The 18,916-nt window shown below is 38.7% G+C and overlaps 1 protein-coding gene across 4 annotated transcripts in view; it reads right to left on the reverse strand.

Moving 5' to 3' along the window:
- Window positions 1-408: 408 nt before the first annotated feature.
- The window catches only part of FBXW7 (F-box and WD repeat domain containing 7), a 162,052-nt gene continuing 143,544 nt past the window's right edge, over window positions 409-18,916 (reverse strand). For all 4 annotated transcript variants that reach the window (XM_085222212.1, XM_085222211.1, XM_003205441.5 and 1 more), the window contains 7 exons: window positions 15,621-15,744; window positions 13,628-13,764; window positions 11,878-11,991; window positions 8,720-8,901; window positions 7,426-7,651; window positions 3,424-3,634; window positions 409-2,446 (listed from right to left, as the gene is read on the reverse strand). In XM_085222212.1, coding sequence (XP_085078338.1) covers window positions 2,178-2,446; window positions 3,424-3,634; window positions 7,426-7,651; window positions 8,720-8,901; window positions 11,878-11,991; window positions 13,628-13,764; window positions 15,621-15,744 — 1,263 coding nt within the window. In that variant the 3' untranslated portion in view covers window positions 409-2,177. The remainder of the gene's footprint in view (window positions 2,447-3,423; window positions 3,635-7,425; window positions 7,652-8,719; window positions 8,902-11,877; window positions 11,992-13,627; window positions 13,765-15,620; window positions 15,745-18,916) is intronic.

Raw genomic sequence — 18,916 nt, forward strand, 5'->3', positions numbered from 1 at the left:
TTCAAGCTCTCCTTCAATCCTCACTTTGACTTTAGTTGCATTTGTGGATGTATTTTCCGCTGTTAAGACTGCAATCAACTGATTGAAATCCATAAATAATAACCAAGTTTCAATTTAAGATGCAGTAACAGGATGCTATTGGGATAACTTTTATGTACGTGAGAAGCTTTTTATAGCTCACTCCCCCCGGAGACCAATCTTGGCCAGCCCCTGGCAGTGGGAAGGCCCTGGCTCTACTGCCAGCTTCTTGCAGGCCAATCCCACACTGCACCAGCAGCAGGGATGCTCACACAGCCATCTGTGGCAGTGCTGCACCACGAGGCCTGCTGTGGTGCTCGGCTGAGCTTTAGGGGTCACAGGCAAGGTGGCATTAAAATAACTGCGAGAAACAGAAAAAGCAAGACAGACTAACATGAAAAAACACATTTTATTGCACTTAAGTTATAAGAAAATAAAATTTCTAAGTGAATCAAACCATAGACACAGTCCCTTTAAACGTTGTTTTCCTCCATCTTGTCAGGTTGTTACATAACTAAAATTAACCAACTGGAATCTGATTGTTTTAAATCAGACTATAAATAAAACAAAACAAAACAAAACAAAAGGAGGAGAAAAGATCGCCTAGGATACAGTGTTAAACCACTTTCACAGTTCAGCTTGAGTTGTGGCTCTTGGAGAATGAGGCAAACTGTTTGACTCTTTCATTTCTCATTTTGTTTGCATGTGACATCTTTACAAAAACCTAAGTTTTTGCTCTGTCAGTTCCTCCCAGCAATAACTGTAACAGTTGTTTTTTGTTTTTTTCCTCAAATACTGTAAAACACTAAGACTGACCAGCAACTTTATTTTCATTTTTGTATTTTATAATCTTTTTTAAAAATTTTGTCAGTTTTTTAAAATTTTTTTAATGTTCATTCCATTCACCACAGCCCTCACAAAGAAAAAATTTCCCCACAGAACAGGCTGCAATAGCTTTGTTCTAAGGAATGTGTTTTAATTTTTGCCCAGAAAAAAAGAAAATAAGCTTTGCACACACACTCAATTCTTTATTTGCAGGCAAACTTCACTCTTTAATTGTCTGAAACTCTTCCACTCTCAGCCTCTTAGAGGCACAGTTGGCTCAAGTTTCAGTGGCAAAAAGTCTTTTTCTGTAACCAAACTAGAGCAAATTTGGAATTCAGTCTGGGACTAAAACGTCACAGCAGAAAAAAAAATAAAAAAAAATAATTTGCTTTTTCTTTCTTTCATTTAGCAGCATAAATAAGTTTGGCCACTGGGAATACAGTACAGGGGTGGGAAAACAATCCCGTAATTGAAGACCTACTTCTAGCACCAGCGTTGCGAATTAAATCCGTCAGAGGACTCTCAGAACCCAGGACAACTTGCCACCTCAGAGCAACTTATGCATTGAAGAGTGTAGATGGAAGCAACGGTAAGTAGATTAAACAGAGGCTAATACTGTGATTGACGTTGGCAATGGTTGGCAAAAAAAGGAAGAAAAGAAAAAAAAAGAAAAAGCTCTGATAAAACTGCACAAAACAATTCACAGTACTATTTTAGCTTTTCCACACCAGGAATGGACTCTCTTTGTTTTGCAGTTGGTTTCATTGCAGACGCTCTCTGGTTTTTGAAGTCAGCCGGCGACCGCTCAAGGAGGCAGGGAAGGGACCCTGCTCAGAGTGGGGCCGGGAGAGTGCCGTGCTGAGGGGCCAGGGGTACCAGCAGGCGTGCATGTGCAGCTTCCTTAAGGATCTCTGTAGTAAAATAACCTGGTAACAAGAACTGTAACTTCTTTTTTTTTTTTTTTTTTTTTTTTAACCTCCAAATTGCTCAAGGAAGCAGCTGGAGGAAAGTAAAGAAATAATTGCACCTGGTTTCATTTCAGAAGTTGTGTTTTTGCAAAGCTGCCCCGGTCAAAGGTGTTGCCATTTTATGTGACGAGACAGCAAATGCCTCTCTTGTCAGTTAGAGTTTGTTATCGTTGTCTTCTCCTTCGTAGTCTGTAGGTCTTTAGGATCTGTTGCCCCAAGCCAACATCCTGCACCACCAAGGACAAGGGATTTTTTTTCCTTTTTCTTTTTTTTTTCTTTTTTTCTTTTTTTTTTTTTTTTTTTTCTTCAAGGGGAGGGAAAGGAGAACATCGTCTACACATTTGGATAAATTCATCTTTCTGCCCTTCACTTCATATCTACGTCAAAGTCCAACACCAGCAGCTTTGTTTCCTCAGTCCCGTTCCGGCTCCCAACGGCGCACACCAGCTTTGTGTTGGAAGCTCTGATCCGCCACACGACGCCTCCGCTTCCCCCGCTCTCCAATGTAACAAGATTTCGGATAAATTCACCCGTTTTCAAGTCCCAAAGTTTTACAGTCCCATCATCTGAGCTGGTAATTACAAAGTTCTTGTTGAATTGTAAACAGGTCACAGCGCTCTGATGCTTGTTGGGACCTAGAAGAGCAAACCAGAACATTTTTGTTTCTAATGGGAAAGCAGTGACAGACAGCGCTGTATATAATGTAAATACCCATCCACTTGAGTACAGCTGTTTCTCTTAGATGTGTTATCCCTGTTTTTGTGCTTTAAAAGGTACTGAACCTTGCCTTCTGTTTTCAAAAAGCGGAATTCCCCCAATACTTCTTTGTTACAGTGATCTTGTTTGGTTGCATACGCACAGCAGAACGAGTGCGTACTTGGAAATTCATGAACATGAACTTAGCTGTGCAGAATGAGGTGACCACGATGCATGTTTTTCTCCAAGTCCCTTTGAAGTGTTATTATGGGATTACTCTACTGGTAAGTATTGAGGGACATACAGAGACATATAAAACTGTTAAAACAGCAGCCTGCTTTTCCAGCGAAGTTTAATTTTCTGCTGCAGCTAGCATTGCTGGATACGATATATGACTTTTTCTGAAGAGGGAACAAAATAATACGCAGGTGTGCGTGATGTGTCAGTGGCAACTGTAAAAATAGAAACCAAAATCTTTCTTCTTACTGAAAAAGTGAAAACATCTTCCACTCCTTTCTTTTGATTTATTGCAATAGACAGTGTGCTGCTTTGCCTCCCAATCCAATTAATCAGTAGGCTCTGAAACATCCAAGTGACCCCTAAATAATACGTCGACTGACTGTTTTGAGATGTCATTTCCTACTTATTTCTGTGGCTTATTAGGTTAATACACTCATTGCAAATTTTTCTCAGTTCAGGCCATCTGCCTTCATAATAGGCAAGTGATTTGAATAGATTAGAAGAAATTCCTCTAATTCAGAGGAAGATCATACAGCTGTCATCAGAAAAATGATATTTAAGTTGTAAATGGTCCGTGTTTGTTTCTTTGTGTGAAATGGTTAAAAGGTTTTATATAGGATCTGCAGCACAGATTACAGCAGGCAGCTTGATTTATGTTATGTTAGTTTAAGCTCACCTTGCAATGTCTGTAAACATTGTCCTGTTTTAATGTCCCAGATTTTGACTGTAGAATCAGCATTTCCAGACACGAGTATATTGTCCTTAAGTTCCATTCCACTTGTCAAAGACTGGTGGCCTGTGAGTGTGTGAATGCAGTTTCCTGTCTCCACATCCCAAACTCGGATGGAGGTGTCAAGAGATCCGCTCACCACATGGATACCATCAAACTACAAGAAAGGTAAATCTATTATAAACAATTATAATAGAATCTTACAATGCTCTCTATGGAGGTAGGGGCTATTAAGCATTTATGCAACATTAGATATATGTAATATATTTGGAAATTGCATTTCAGTCTACATAGATGTGGCTGTGCTTGATACTGGAGCTGGTGATTTGTGGCAGTGTCATTTCCTGTCATGAACACAGCCTATGGGGTACTCAGCTGAGGAGAAAGACGTTGAACAATTAGTCTTTCAAATAAAATACAACTCTTAAAAAGAACAGAATCCTGACTGCTGCAGCATACAACAGTAAGAGGCTGTACTTGTCCTAATAAATAAGTTAACAGCCAAACCTGCTTTTCCACAAGTCAGAGGGACTTTAAGCTGGAGAAAGGAAATAACAGCTATATAAAAACAATATAGGAAAACAGAAGAAAAGGAATTGAAAAATGCTGGGTCTAACCTTTTGTGATCATAATTGTGTGCAGTAAGGAACTTCCTACTCACTGCTAGGAAAAGTGATATATGCTAACACAGATATTCAAATTCTGGATTTTTTGGGCATATACTGATACACGAAGTAAAAATATGTAGAAGATGAACACATACAGAAATGAGTTAAGAAATCATATACTTTTGACAGAGAGATGGAACATGTAGAGAATATGGACAGGAAAAGTAACGTGAGTGAGAGTGATGATGACATGAGTCCGGGTTCTCACAAAAGGAAGGAAAAAGAGCAGTAGAATAAAAACAGTGGGCTTCAAGGAGGAATACTTTAGTAAATTGAGTCTTCCCTCCCATGAGGTATTTATCTATCTCTGAGGGGAAGAAGAGTTCAGGAGAGTTGGCACCTTCTTAAAGACGCAAACTATCCTTGTGTGAAGGAAAGAGAGGAAGTGCAGTAAATTACCAAGACCTACTCAGTTGAAGTACAGGCGATTGTACAAAAGCAAAATGAGATCAATAGATGCACACAAAGGACTACACTGGGACAAAATCAGAAAGGCAGAGCACAAAACTAGATAAAACTAGCAAAAGCTGTTAAAGATGCTAAAATGCTATTTTGTTTAATAAAAAAAAAAAAAAAGGAAGGCAAAAAGATTTTAAAAAGCTCATTTAAGCTGATTGAGAAGAAAAAGAAACACCAGATGAGGCTATTTAAGGATATTTAACTTTTTTTTTGCTTCAGTCCTCAGCCATCTGAGTGTAGGCTAACACCAGTGACAACTGAATATGAGCTTCCACTAGAATGGAGAAAAAACACACATACAGCAAAGTTGTTTTAAGACCATCATAGAGACAGCTGATGCTATTTTGAGAACTCATGGAAGATAGACAAGACTTCAGATGGCAGGTACAATTTCTTTCTTTATTCAAGGAGGGGAGATTGGAGAATTATGGATCAGTCAGCGTAACTTCAATTTACAGAAGGAACTAACAAATAATACTTGGTGCAAGGATACTATCAGTTCAGAGTAGTTAGACATATCAGTAAGAGCTCTGGGGGTCTGGCATTTAGCATTTTCATTAGGATTTGTGTGACATTCAAAATGATAGAATCCGACCCAAAGCAAAGCATGTAAAAGTGAGGAGAGAATTATGAGGATTTGAGCTTGGCCGAGAATACATGAGGGTAAAACTGCATCCTGGGATAGCCAGAGCAAACTAACACTATTTGTCCATGTGGGCTTACTGGTATTTTGTAACAGAGAAGAGAGAACCCAGCTATCTGACTGCTTCTTTTTGTAAAACCTCTTGCATCTCAAAACAGCTTAGATCTCTACCTGTAGTCATGGTTGAGTGGCACTTTGGTTCAGAAGATTTAGGGAGCAATTGGCACGTGCAGACTGCTGACTGGAACACACTGCATGTCCAGTGAAAATTTACTAAAAAACACACACTCTGGTATCCAAAATAGGGATATGCTAAACAATACACATAAAATAACTCTTCCATTACAGCAAGCATTGCTAAGACTTTGACTAGAATTCTGCATCCTGTTTTCTGCACTGTACTTTGAAGAAAGCATGTGAACTAATTTGAGTTTGGATAAAGGGATAAGGAATGGTGAGCAGCCAGCATACTTGTTGGGTGAAACACTACAGGATGGACTTAAAGAAAGTGTGATGCAAAAAAATAGACTCTTTTCTCCCTCTCCTCTCATGCATTCTACATGCATAAAGTATTCAGAAAGAGAGCTTTAAGGCTGAGCGTCAAGACAAACTACTTCAATATTGCTGCAGTTAAACAGACAGTGATTCATATCAGAGGTTGTACTGTGTTTTGTGAGGCAACCTGATTAGTACTCTTAAATTGTTGCATAAAGATCTCTAACAATTGTTTGGGGGGCCACAGGGAGAAACTGAAATATAAGAGAATCCACTATGGGGCAGGGGTGGGAAGACTGGCATGCTGTTCAGCCTCGTTATTCTATTTATGGGCTGTTTCAGCAGGAGCTCACCTTTCAATTTCAACAAATTGGAATGTCCTAAAACTCTAAGTACCTGTAGCCTTCTGCTCCCTCCAAGTTATACTTACAAGCTATAAATACTACTAGCGCGTGCAACATAACCCAATTATTTAACCCTTTATTACTCCATTAGTAGAGTAAGACATGTAAATTCGCCAACTGGAACAAGAGCCACCAGTGAAGATAAGGTAGAGCAACATGCACCATTCCCAAACTGCACCAGATGAGATAAAGCCATAATATGAGGTAGGTAGTGCAGCATTTTTAACCTGTTTGCTGCTTGTCTCAAATACTCCGCAGTGCACGAATGTAAGAGAAGGGATGGTGATTTGAAAAATACGTAGTAGAATTTATCAAAAAAGAAAACCATTTCATCTACTATGGTGAAAAACACCTTTTGATGAAAGCATTCAAGAAAAATGTCTGCAGCACAGAGCTTCATTTTCTGTGCCACAAACCAAACTAGTTACATGCCGAATGCAGCTTCCCAGTTGTGAACTGTATTTGTTGTTAATTTCTTTTTTGAGTTCTGCCAGATTGCAGTGAGAACAGGCACAAGCATGAAATTAATTTCTTTCTCCTTTCAGCCTGGAAATGATGCTTTCACTCCGTGAATGAACAAGATGATCTTTTGGAATAGTAAAGGTAAGAAGAGTCTACGTAAGGTCTGTGTATGACTTTGCCAGCGTAACTCTGGGGAAGTCAGGCAAGAGGTAAACTGGCCATGCCATACACTGGTACCTAGAATGATCTGCATCTACAATAATGTGTCTCTGCTGACAAAGCCTCAGAACTGTAGATACAGCCTTTGCTCAGAACTAGTAAAAATAAAGACTGAAGTCAGGGCGCTACGTTTTAGGTTCATCCTTACTGTGAATTACAGTTTGGAACTAGAGGATGTGACTACAAAATAAGGATAAACAGATTTGCTTAATTCAGAACACTAATCCAATGGGGTTTCTGGCACATTTTCAAATACTGTATTATCTAATGTATTTAAATAGTAACATTAGAACTTCTTTTGGGGAAGCCAAAAGCATACCTCCAAAATACACACAACATTTAAAAAACACCTAACAAACAACCCCAAGCCCTGCAAAAGTACACAATTTGCCAAGACAGAGATTTGGGCTTTACTGCACTATGGGCTTTAAAAGTACTCTTCTAAAAACAAACAAACAAACAAACAAAAAAAAAACACAGCCTCTAAAGATGCCCCAGTATTCTTGTAGCCTATATAACTCTGGAGCAGGTATTCACAATTTAATAGAAGAGGTGAAATGCACTATGTTCATATAAGCAGCAGATGAAAATCACTTACCTGTAATGAATAGACTCTGTTAGTATGCCCTTGCAGAGTATGCAGACAGGTCTCAGTCTCTGGATCCCACACTTTGACCATAAAATCATATGCACCACTTACAACCCTTCTGCCATCATATTGAACACATCGAACTGCAGCTACGTGGCCCATCAGAACATGTAAACACTGGCCCGTCTCTATGTCCCAAACTCTCAGTGTAGCATCTCGAGAACCACTGACCACTCTGGAGGAACAAGAAAACCCCTCCTATATTTAGTGTTGGAAATAAAAGCACTAAAACAATGAGATGGTTATAAATCAGTTATAAGTTTTCATCTGGGATACTAGATATCATTTGTCCGCTAGGTACCGAAGATCTGGTTTGTTATGACATTTTATTAGGGATGCAAATGACTCGAGTGCGTTTCTTCCTTGCTCTTCTCATCTCTCCAGGATCTATTTGATATAATTAGCAATCTCTATTTAAAAAGCACTTCAGTCCTGAACAGCAAAATGATGCCATGAGAAACTATATGCACTATTGTATCCACCCATGAAAGCTTATGAATATGCCGAGTTCAAATTAGCACTTTGAGCATCCTGCTTAAATAACTGAATTAACTAATTATAACAATTAAAGAAGATCTTTAGAAGTTATACTTTTAGCAAAGGAACAATTTATTCTGCTAGTTTTTTTTTCAGTTTATACTTTTAAAAGCCTTTTTAGGTAAGCACAGAAGTGAGAAGGTATTAATATTAGTGGCACAGATAAAGAAAAACCTCAGCATTCTTCAAAAAAGAAGAAATGTCACCAACGGCACTCTGACAACAGCACCGTACCACAGCCAAGTAAAGTAGCTCTGCCAATGTTCCTTGAATCAAGACGTGAATTTCTATTGCAGAAATTATGATACAGTAAGTAAAAATTTTAATAAAGTACTACACCAACAATGCTTAAGTCACTCTGCAAAATGAGAAAGTCTGTAACTTGTACAAAAAGCTAAGAATAAATTATTCAGTGTGGTAGACCGGATCAGGTTGTAACGAAGAATGAGTTTTGGAATAAGGTAAAAGATGGCTTTATAAAGTTCCCGACTCTCTTAGTTTTCTGTTCTTTACTAATAGAAGCAAAAGCATAAAAGTATTAATTAATCTCCTCCCTTAGTCAACTGATGTACTTTAGTTTGGATGCTCCGTCTGTTTTGTATTTCACTCAGCATCTGATCAGACATCCCGAATTTAACGACTGTTTGTGTGAACAGAGTGCAGATTAGAAGCCAGACTGCGGCTGCAGCTTTGGACAAAGGCTTACCTCTTCTCGTGGAGATGCATGCAGCGCACCGTGGAGGTGTGTCCATACAAAGTATGTATGCATTCTCCAGTCTCAGCGTTCCAGACTTTCAAAGTCCGGTCTGTTGATCCACTGATGATGATGTTGTCCCTCATCTGTGATGACCAGACTCCACCTGTATGTCCCACTAATGTTCTCAAGCACTGAAAAGAAATGCGCAGCTCAGTTACTGTTCTGACAGACCTGAACACAAGATTTAGAAATAGTAATCAAGGAGGTAACAGTAGTGTGTCATAGCAAGAGCCAGAAGGCTCCTGGGGATTGCTTTGCTCTTGAACTAAAAATTTACATCTGCTAGAAAATGCCCATTAAGTTTCTCTCTCCACTGCAGGTACTTGGACTGTAAGGAACTTTCCCTATAGTCTTGCTTTTGATAGACTGTCCTTGCAAAGTTCTACAAGATGCGTTTAGTAGCCTTGAGTCTTCATCTTGGCAGTTTTTCTGAGTCACTGCAAGTTTCCAGTGTGTTTCTGAAGCATAGATGTTTGAACTGGAGAGAGTGTACGCTTAATAATTTTACCACCAATCTATAAACTATTCTCTTATTTAACGTTTCTGCTTATTTATCCAAGAAACAGCACATTCTCTAAGCTACAGCTACAGCATCAATACTGTGAAATCACGTTTCCAACCTTTACAGACATCACTGTTGCCCAGGAGAGAATCCCACGTTACACACACGTGGCTGCCTTCTTTGGTACTAGCTGTGTGACATGATTTTTCACCATGTAGGAAGAGTGATTGCTCACACTTTCTGCTATAAAACCTCACCCACTCTGGAACAATGTTTTGTCTCCATCTCTGTCTGTATTCCTTACAAGTCACGACTGTATATGCATTTTCATCAAGCAGCAGTAAGTGCTAATTAGTACAGACAAGAACAGATCCTTGCAAGACTCCTCTAGAAAGATACTCCTAACAGATTCTGCATTTACATTAATAACATGATCTCACTAATTACCCACTTTCTAACCCATTTAAATTATGTGCCATGTTGATTTTTGCACTGCTCTATTTTCTTTAGTTGTGTCATGGGATACTGTCTTGCAGTGCAGACAGCCATCTATTTCAGCCCTATTATTTTTATCAGACCAACCTGTACCTGCATCAGCAAGGAGTTCAAGACAGTCTGATGATCTCTTTTTCTGTAAACTAACATTAAGTAGCATTAATATCCATGGCCCTTCTCCTTTAATGACTCCTTTTTATGCAGTCTAATATTTTCTTAATCTGAGATAAGGTATCCTAAAAACCCAATCTTCCAGTTTACTCAGTTTAAATACTGATATATTTTAGCTTCCTTCTGTTGGGAAAAATTTATTTTACCCCACAGGTAGCTTTAGAAACCAATCACAGAATACAGCCGATGCAGCTGTCTGAATCAGCTGTATTAAAATACGCCCCAGCTTTGGCAGTTGTTTTTAATGCCCTTTCAAATTTCTGCTGAAATATTCTATCATTGCTGCATGCTGGATTTCCATCATATGAATTTTCTTCAAACATAAGTACTTATTCTGCATCAGCAATCAACAGTACACTAATTTCTACTGTAATATCCTTTCTAACAAACATCCTTACATTTCTGCTGTACTTACATTTCCACTTCTTCTACCAGTTTTCTGCAATTTCTGCTTCCTGATTCACTCCTAGCAATTCCATCTTTTTATTTCATAATTGCTTTTCACTTTTACAGCTCTCCAACTTTTTTTTTTTTTTTTAAGTAAGTTTCCACTGATTTGTTCATATTTTAATAAATCATCCTTCTAAAGCAGTAAGAACACAGGATCCTTATTCTGGGCTTTACATCTGTCAAGGAGATTGTTTAGCCACGTTCATTTGCAAAGATTAACCCCTAGGGTTCTTTTATTAATTCTTCACTACCAATAAGCATAAGGGCCAACACAGCCCACACAAGGGCTAATACAGCCCTCTTTCACATACAATATTTACCTCTAAGGTTTAGGGTAAATAGTCACATTAGAATCTGAAATTATTTTCACACAAATTACTGAACATCAATTGGTAAGTTATGCTACCACAATCAATTTCATACATTTAAAAGAACATTTTGCTTTTCAGAGGCCTGTATATAGAAAGCAAGTATTTTTCATCTCAGTTTAGCCTGCCTCTTCAGGTAAAATATGAAAAATTTACCATGGGTTCCTTCATTAGACAGTTTGTTGCAGGAAAGTTAGGAGAGGCTGCCTATTGCTTTGGATTTTATTCTTTCCCCCTGTAGTATTTATAACCTTGTCAAGGCATTATTACGCATGCAGAGACAAATCCTTTACATGTTCAACTTGAACATTATCAAGTTAATCTCAAAAACTGTCCTGTGTTCAGATAACTATATTGTTAAAACAATACGAAGTCTATATGATACTAGTTTAGATGGGAAAAAATACTATTGCTCTGTGGCCTTTTCTATAGCTATATGGAACTGTTTGCTGAGTAGCTGCGATGTTCTAACATGAGTGAAATGCTCAGTACTGTCTTTTTGATTGCACATATTGTTTTGCTTCTCTAAGCCAAAATTAAATTATTGAAGCTTATTAAATTCCTGCCTGAGCTGGATCTAATTTAATAGGAAATATTTAAACCTAAAGCAAGTTACACTTTTTTTTTTCCCGTGGCTCAGCAGTAGAGCAGCTTAGAATGAAAAACAAACTGCATTGGAAAACAGAGCCAGTAAAATCAACACACCATTTCAATAACTTAAAAGCAACAGAAAGAATGATAGAAGACAAGTCAGATCTAGAGGAGTAAAACGAGGCTAAATTAGGCTTTAAGTAAGATAAAGCAACATATCTGTCCAAATTCTTTAGAATCCATGTCACAAATGACTCCACGAGAATAGAAGAATTGCCAAGAGAACAAGGATATATGCCAGCAGTAGCATGAGCAGCATTGTAATTTCACATCAAGGTGACTTTTTTGAACCAGTCTCTGTGCAGGAGAAGATGACCCAAATGTCTACCATTTGCTTTCCTGAATCTTTCACCAGGCAGCCCCAAACACCACTCTGGGTGTGGCTGGGCAAAACAGTGATATTTTCAACCCGTCTCCAAGTGCTACCTGGTACCCATTTCCTAAGACATCCGTCCACGCCATCCACTTACCTTGCCGGTAACTGCTGACCACACTTTTAATGTATTGTCATCGGAGCCACTCACTATCCGGTTCCCGCAGAACTGAAGGCATGTGATCACATGATCATCATGGCCTTTGAGCACCTGGCAGTGAAGAACACAAAAACGTGCACTCACAACTGAACTCAGGAGATCAGAAATAAGCAGGAGAAACAAAGTGCCATTCTGATTCATAAATTATAAAATGCTAGAGTTGCTTCAAAAATAATTCGGCCCCTTAATCCTGTGTGTCAAGTCTCATTTACTGCCAGCTGGGACCAAAGAAGGTATTTTCCTTCTTCAGTGGAATAATGCTGCACTGCTGGTCAAGTGTACCGTGGGGATTTTAAACCTCCTACAAGTACCAGGATAAATGAGTAATGAAAGAGGAAAAATTAGTTGCTGGACATTGCTCAATTCCTCTGCAGTTATTCCCTCTCTTTATTTTTTAATTCTTTTTTTTTTCCCTCCCTTGGACTTCCACCTTTTAAGATATGTTTTGAGCTTCACCGATCTTGAACAAAAATGATAGCGTTGTATTATTTCCTGCATATTTGTATTTCTGTGGTCAAGACCAAACATGCCTATTTTTTTCCGTTCCAACCAAACACTGTCATCTATTAAATGTGAAGCTGCACTGAAGTAAAAAACTATAAACCATAAATTAAATTAAGTACAAAAAAAAAAGCAATCATTTAAAGGTTGGAAATGTGGACTGGAATGGTACCCTGCAGAAGCAGAATCTTCAATATGTGATTTGAGAAAAACTACAATTCAGTATATTTTACTAAAATCTGGTACAGTTATCAAAATACAGAGAATGAGAAGGAACAAGGAGTGGCTTTATTTAGGATATTTCAGCATCTCGCAAGATGTTCACTGAAATGAAATGGGCATTTGGCTAATGCCCTAGGCTGTAATTTTAGTAATAATTCCAAGATAACTTGATGTGGCATATCAAGGCAAGAAACAGAGCCATTGCTGCAGACATACATGAGTCACGGCCAAATAAACAGCAGGATATATCCATAGGTTTGTCACAGGAATCTTTTTGTTCTTATTGTTTTGTTGTACAGGAATCAAGACAAGGAAATTGGATAAAAGGATATGAATATGTTTTTTTTTCATGGTTCTGACTGCTAGCTCAATACCAGCTTTGATTAGACAGCTGTTAATTTATTTTAAAATGGGCTCTAGCTATTGCTTCATAACTTTCTATTGGAAAAGCCATAATGAGAATATGAAATCAATATCATTAAATATTTCAATGTTCAAAAAAAAATCTTAACATGGAAAAAAATTACCGTCTCCTGTTGCTCAATATATAAGAATATCTATAAATAAAGCATGAAATGATCACAGAACATTGTGGAACATTTTTGTGTTGTTAAGTGGCCCACAGGTGTGTGTGTTTGATTTTAAATGTAAGTACTTCCAGTCAAGTCTGTGGGATTATCTCCCTCACGAAGACTGGCACGTGCACAGCCATTCACCAGACACTACAGAATTTTTTAAAACAGCAGCGGAAGAGTTTTGCTGCATAAACCCTTACATGTTGATTTGCTAATATAGTGCTCAGAAATTAATGTAAAAACATGGTAAGCTAACATACAAATGATTGCCTTTCTGTAACGATGCACTGCTCTTTGTGCATGGCTGGTTCGACTTGTCTGAAGCAAAAAAATAACCCGAGTGGATCCTGCTTAGTTCATGGCACCCTGCACACAGCCCAGCAACTCACCTTAGGCGATTTAAGTTCTCCTCGCCGCCAGTTGGTATCAATTCTGTGTTGTCGAATATACGCGCTCTTCCACGGACTGTGTATAAAGCCTGGTTTTATTACTTTCCTCCTTTTGATATGTAATGGTTCGTCTATCCCTAAAATGGATTTAAAGAAAAAAAAAAGGGGGGTGGTGGCAGGAGGGAGCGATGAGTCCACCCCCAATAAAACAGCTTTTCTCCTGCCTAAACCTTACAATGATCTCCGAAATTAAATACAGCATCAACATAACAACCTGCTGACAGAGAATTCTGCTCATCTTATCCATGCCAGTATTTACTTTTTGTGTCAGTGACCCCACCCTGCTCCTCAGCTCTCTGTACTACCATCTTTCTTGCCTTCCAAGCATAATCATCACTGTAATCATGTGGTTGAAAATGCTCATTTTCATCACTCCCCTGCCAGCAATCTACTTGCTTGGTTTCGGATCCCTTATTCTGAGGAAATGTAGCAGAATATTGCCTTTTCACCTGACTGTCGTCTACAACCATTCATACTCCCATTCTGAAGCCCTTCAAAAAATCCTCCTCTCTGGTTGTGCATCTTCATTACCTTTAAGTACCCCGTGACTCTTGACCTCTTCATTTGTTATTTTCAAAAAGCTGTCCTCCCCTGGCTTCGGTTTAGGTAGACTTGCACCCTGTCTGAATTGACATTTAAGAAGCAGTGCTTCATTTCATATTTCTTACTGCATTTTGTGTCTTTTTAATTTTCTTTTATTTCTTTTGGCCAATTCTCTTTCCCGCCTATCCATCTTTTCTACGTAATTTTCTTTCTCCACTGCATCTCTCTACTAGCCTGACCTATGACTGTTGCCAGTACATGGATTTCACTCTTCTGCTTTTAGCCCCCTTTCCCGTGTTTCCATCTGAAAATTTCGAATTAAGAGAGCTTTCATGTTACTGTGCATCTCACCAGGTCTGAATAGACTACAATCCTGTTTAAGCAGTGTTCTCATGCCTGGCCAGATTATTTTTTTATTTCTTAGCTCACAAACGTAGACTTAACATCCCTCACTGTTTTCCTTTTCCCTCATTCTGTCCTCTCAATGCATTTTTCACTGAAATTTGTAAGAGGAGTATTTAGATAAGATTTATGAGGTTAGACACCTGATTTCCATTGCAGCAGAACAACTCCTTAATTTACGGGCCTTTAAAAATAGCCGGCTACATTCACATTGTCATCATTTTTAAAGCCTCTGCACAGACCTCTCCCCACATTCTTGTCTCGGTGCTGAGGCAGACTGGACAGTACCAGCATTTGCCTGTATCCAGTAAGGACACTGCTCTGAAGCTGCATGCACGTGCTTGGTCTCCCAGACTGCTTAGCCATGTATTTCTGCTTAACAAGTTTACATTTTTCTTATTTTCATACAGGTGCTTATTTCCCTCAGAGTCTTTTATTGCCCACTTGTAGTACTGCTGAACCACCCTATCTTCCTGACTGGCCAGGAGGCAGCGAATCAACATGGCTTATGGAATGCACCCGCTTCTCTGAGCAATCGATTTCCACGTTCTTCTCCTACACTATGAAATTTCTCTGTTAGTTTTCCCACAACTGACATGAAATCACAGTGCACGTTCTACACAACCACTGTAGGTTTTCCTCCTGCAAGGCAATGCTCATCTCAGCTCTTATTTGCTTTGGTCGTATTTTGAATACAAACTACCTTAACCAGGAAAAATCAGTATATTTTAAAACCCATATATGTGTTATACCTTACGCACACTACGTTCAAGCTTAAGTAGTCTAGATTCATTTGTAGTACTCCACAGATTACTTCTGCTTCCTACTTTTAACAAAAATATGCACCACGTAGCTCAAAGCACCCCTAGCAGTAAATTTAAAGTCACCCAAATTCCCTTCATAAAACTTTAAGCTTATTATGTAAACGAGCTGCACTTTTTGACAGCAACACTTTGACCATTACATTCATCTTTTTGCTCAGCCTTACCTTCCTCTTTGCATTTCTCTCTCCAGAGAAGATTATCTTCAGCCAGAATCCTCCAATAACGGCACGTCTGAGCTGCCTGCAGAAGGTCCCTGGGTTCCAGGAATGACAGCACATACAGTGCCAGCTGTAAGAAAAGGAAGGGAGGTTTCTAAATTGCTTTTGAAAGGAAAAGTGAAGTAACTCCAAGCATTATCACACATCAGAGGCTGAAATACAGAAAATTGAAACAATGAATTATTAAATGATCTCAGAAACTTAACAGAGCTACAGCTTGTTCCAGTGGGCACATGAGAAGTACAGCAATCATCTTAAATAACTAAATCCATACAGATCACATCAAAAATGTATATTATTTGCAAGAGACTAGATGTCAGCTGAAATCACTGGCTATTATGCTTTTTTAAAATGTCATCCGTATTACTTTGAACCATTGCCAGATGTACTGAAATAATTATGCCTGTGATATTTTATCTAATAAAAGTTGTTCTGAGAGTTTAACCAGAAAATACCACCACACTCACTATGTGAACAAATTAAGGATGCTGGGATGGAAAAACATCACACCGTAAGCTCAAACAGAGAAAATGTAAATGCTACTTGTCCTCAAGTTCAAAAGTACTCTGCAGCTGCAGAAAATCCAGTAATCACATTACTCAAGTTCTAATTAGGATGCAAGCATACACTTAAGTGCTGCTACAGGGAGTTTTATGCACTTGGATGCAAAAGGACTAAAATATGTAACTGATATTACACAGTATTTGTTACCAGGAAGAAAAAAAAAGAAAAACAACAACAAACAAGGGAAATCCCAGTATGCTGCATAAGGTGAATTAAAGTTGAACTTCACTTTTCTGTGTGACAATGTTAAATGTTACTGGTAGAGCTCAGATCTCAGCTGAGTTGAGCGAAGCCACATAATGACCACGATCAGTCCCCCAAAATTTCAGAAATATCTTCAGATGGCCTGGAGCCTTAAACAGGGACAGAGGCATCTAAAACACAAACCAAATTACGGTGATGGATATCCTCAAGGGTATCCTGGATGAATGACTACAGCTTTTCTACTGAACAGCATCAATGCATTTCTCCAGTCATGGAAAATGAAAATAGAAGAGGCAGGAAAGTGGCTTCCATGACTAAAGTCTCCACAGAAAGAACAACATTGATAAAAAGTGACGCACAGAACTACTTACGCTTAGAAATACTGGGGTCTTTGTCAATACTGGGATGCAAAAGTTGTCAGGAAAATCAGATCATCCGCATTTACTGCTGCTTGACATATCTTTTTGTGCTTAGCATTTTTGTATTTAATTTTTAACTGGAGTTATGTTGTATATAAATAGAATCTGCCTTTCAAAGAAGCACAGACTGAAATTCACTAAGGAAGTTGTAACTGTAGGCTGTTGACCTCAGCAGATTTTTAACCTTATTATGTGAGAAACGTTTACTTCTATTAGTCTAGCCCAGCCAGTAACTGAGCAGGAAATAAAAATTCAGCATGTCAGGCCTCTTGGCATTCTGATTGCGATTACACACCTTGTTGGCAAGTCATCACCTGCAGCTCACATTGAGCATGTGGGACTCCACATTTGCTGGATATGCGCCTTAACTTGCACACTAGATACCACATGCATCGCAGGCTAAAAGCTGAGGAACGATTATTCTTTTCCTACTCGTTTGTGGAGTCAGAATTCAGCGTTTGCTGTAAGGCTCCCTGACACAAAAACACAACTGTACTTGTGTCCTTTTCGACTTTGCCTTAATTCCTGATATGGAACATTATTTACGACACGTTTCCTAAGACACTTCAGATAGATGGCCTTGCACGCAGCAAGGCTCAAAACATGAAACAGATCCTTTCCTTTTTTGTTAGATGCTCCTTAACTGACAGAAGATTTTGTTTAAATATCACTTGTCCTATCTACATGAGTATGGACATTTGCTAAGATAGTGTTAATTAAAATCTGTGAGCCAACTGATTTTAAAACAGCTTACATATGGGTGACATTTATTTTAGACTGTATTTGGCTAAACAGTCATCAAGGGTCAACACAGCTCACAGTTGACTTTAGGATTAGCAGCGTAAAAAAGATGGAGGCCCTTTGTTTCAGTCCATGGAGTTAGCTATGAGACAGCTTCAGGTAGCAGAGAGCTGACCTTGATTCAGCCATACTGAGGCCTGCTCCCTTCTGCAGCACTAAGAATACCCAACCGTACGCTGTATCTCGCTTTCTCTCCTAATGTACCATGGCACCAATACTATTTCTTTGGCTGATTTTAGCAGCATTCCTTATCTGCTGATTTCTAGACTTGACTTTCACAAACAAATAATTTCAATAATTATTTCTAATTGCTCTGTAAGAAACAAATATTCATTTCAGATTAATTGTTTGACTGCAGGTTTTCTCAGGAGGAAGGCAAACATTTGGTTATTCAGATATTAAGTCACTGTCTTTCTATTGCTGAAAACATTTTTGAAGGAGAGGCTTCCTGCCCAAATCAGCTTCATATTCTGATTAGGTAATAAAGTCACTGCAGTACATACAATACTGGAGCTACCTATGGATGTTAATGCAGAGTGACTGCTCAAGAGAGCATGCTTTCACAGGATGCTGGCACTGGTAGGGAAGCCTGCTTACAGAATTACTGACCCTACCAAATTATTCTTCTCCCCAGACTTACTCATCACCCCCTGCTGAAGCCAGTAGCAGGGGACAGAGTCATTGAACACATCTGACTTAAACAATCTTCAAAAACGGAGAGGAGACGGAGTTGGCTTCATGGAGAATTTATGGTTAATTTTGGTGACAGCAACTGGGGGTTAAAAGGCAAAAATTGTGTAAGCCAGCTTCCAGGGCCAAGTCAGCCTTTCATGCAGCTAAGCACTTGTCAATTTTACAGTTTCAAGAAGCAAGAATGACCACTAATAATAAATTAAACACAAGTATACTACAGTGGAGTCAAGTAACAAATAAGAAACAAGGAACATAGCTATTTAGCTGTTTATTTTACAGCTAAATAGCATATCCTTTCTGTGAAGAAACTGCTAAAACTGAAATAACAGCAATATCATTAATTACAGTGTAACTACATCAACCACTTCACTTAGTTTGGGCACTAAGTCTTGCAAAGAAAGACAATTAATCTGTGACTTGCTGTGATCAACCAGTGCATTTCCAGATGCAACAGGTGCAGAAGTAACAAAATGCCCTTTGTTGTCTCCAAATCTAACTTCTTGATTCCTTTCTCAGCCTCTGAACCACGGCCTCTTTGAGCAGCCTCTTTATGAACACTGC

Source organism: Meleagris gallopavo, chromosome 4 (genome assembly GCF_905368555.1).
Source record: "Meleagris gallopavo chromosome 4, MGAL_WU_HG_1.1, whole genome shotgun sequence".
Lineage (NCBI taxonomy): Eukaryota > Metazoa > Chordata > Aves > Galliformes > Phasianidae > Meleagris > Meleagris gallopavo.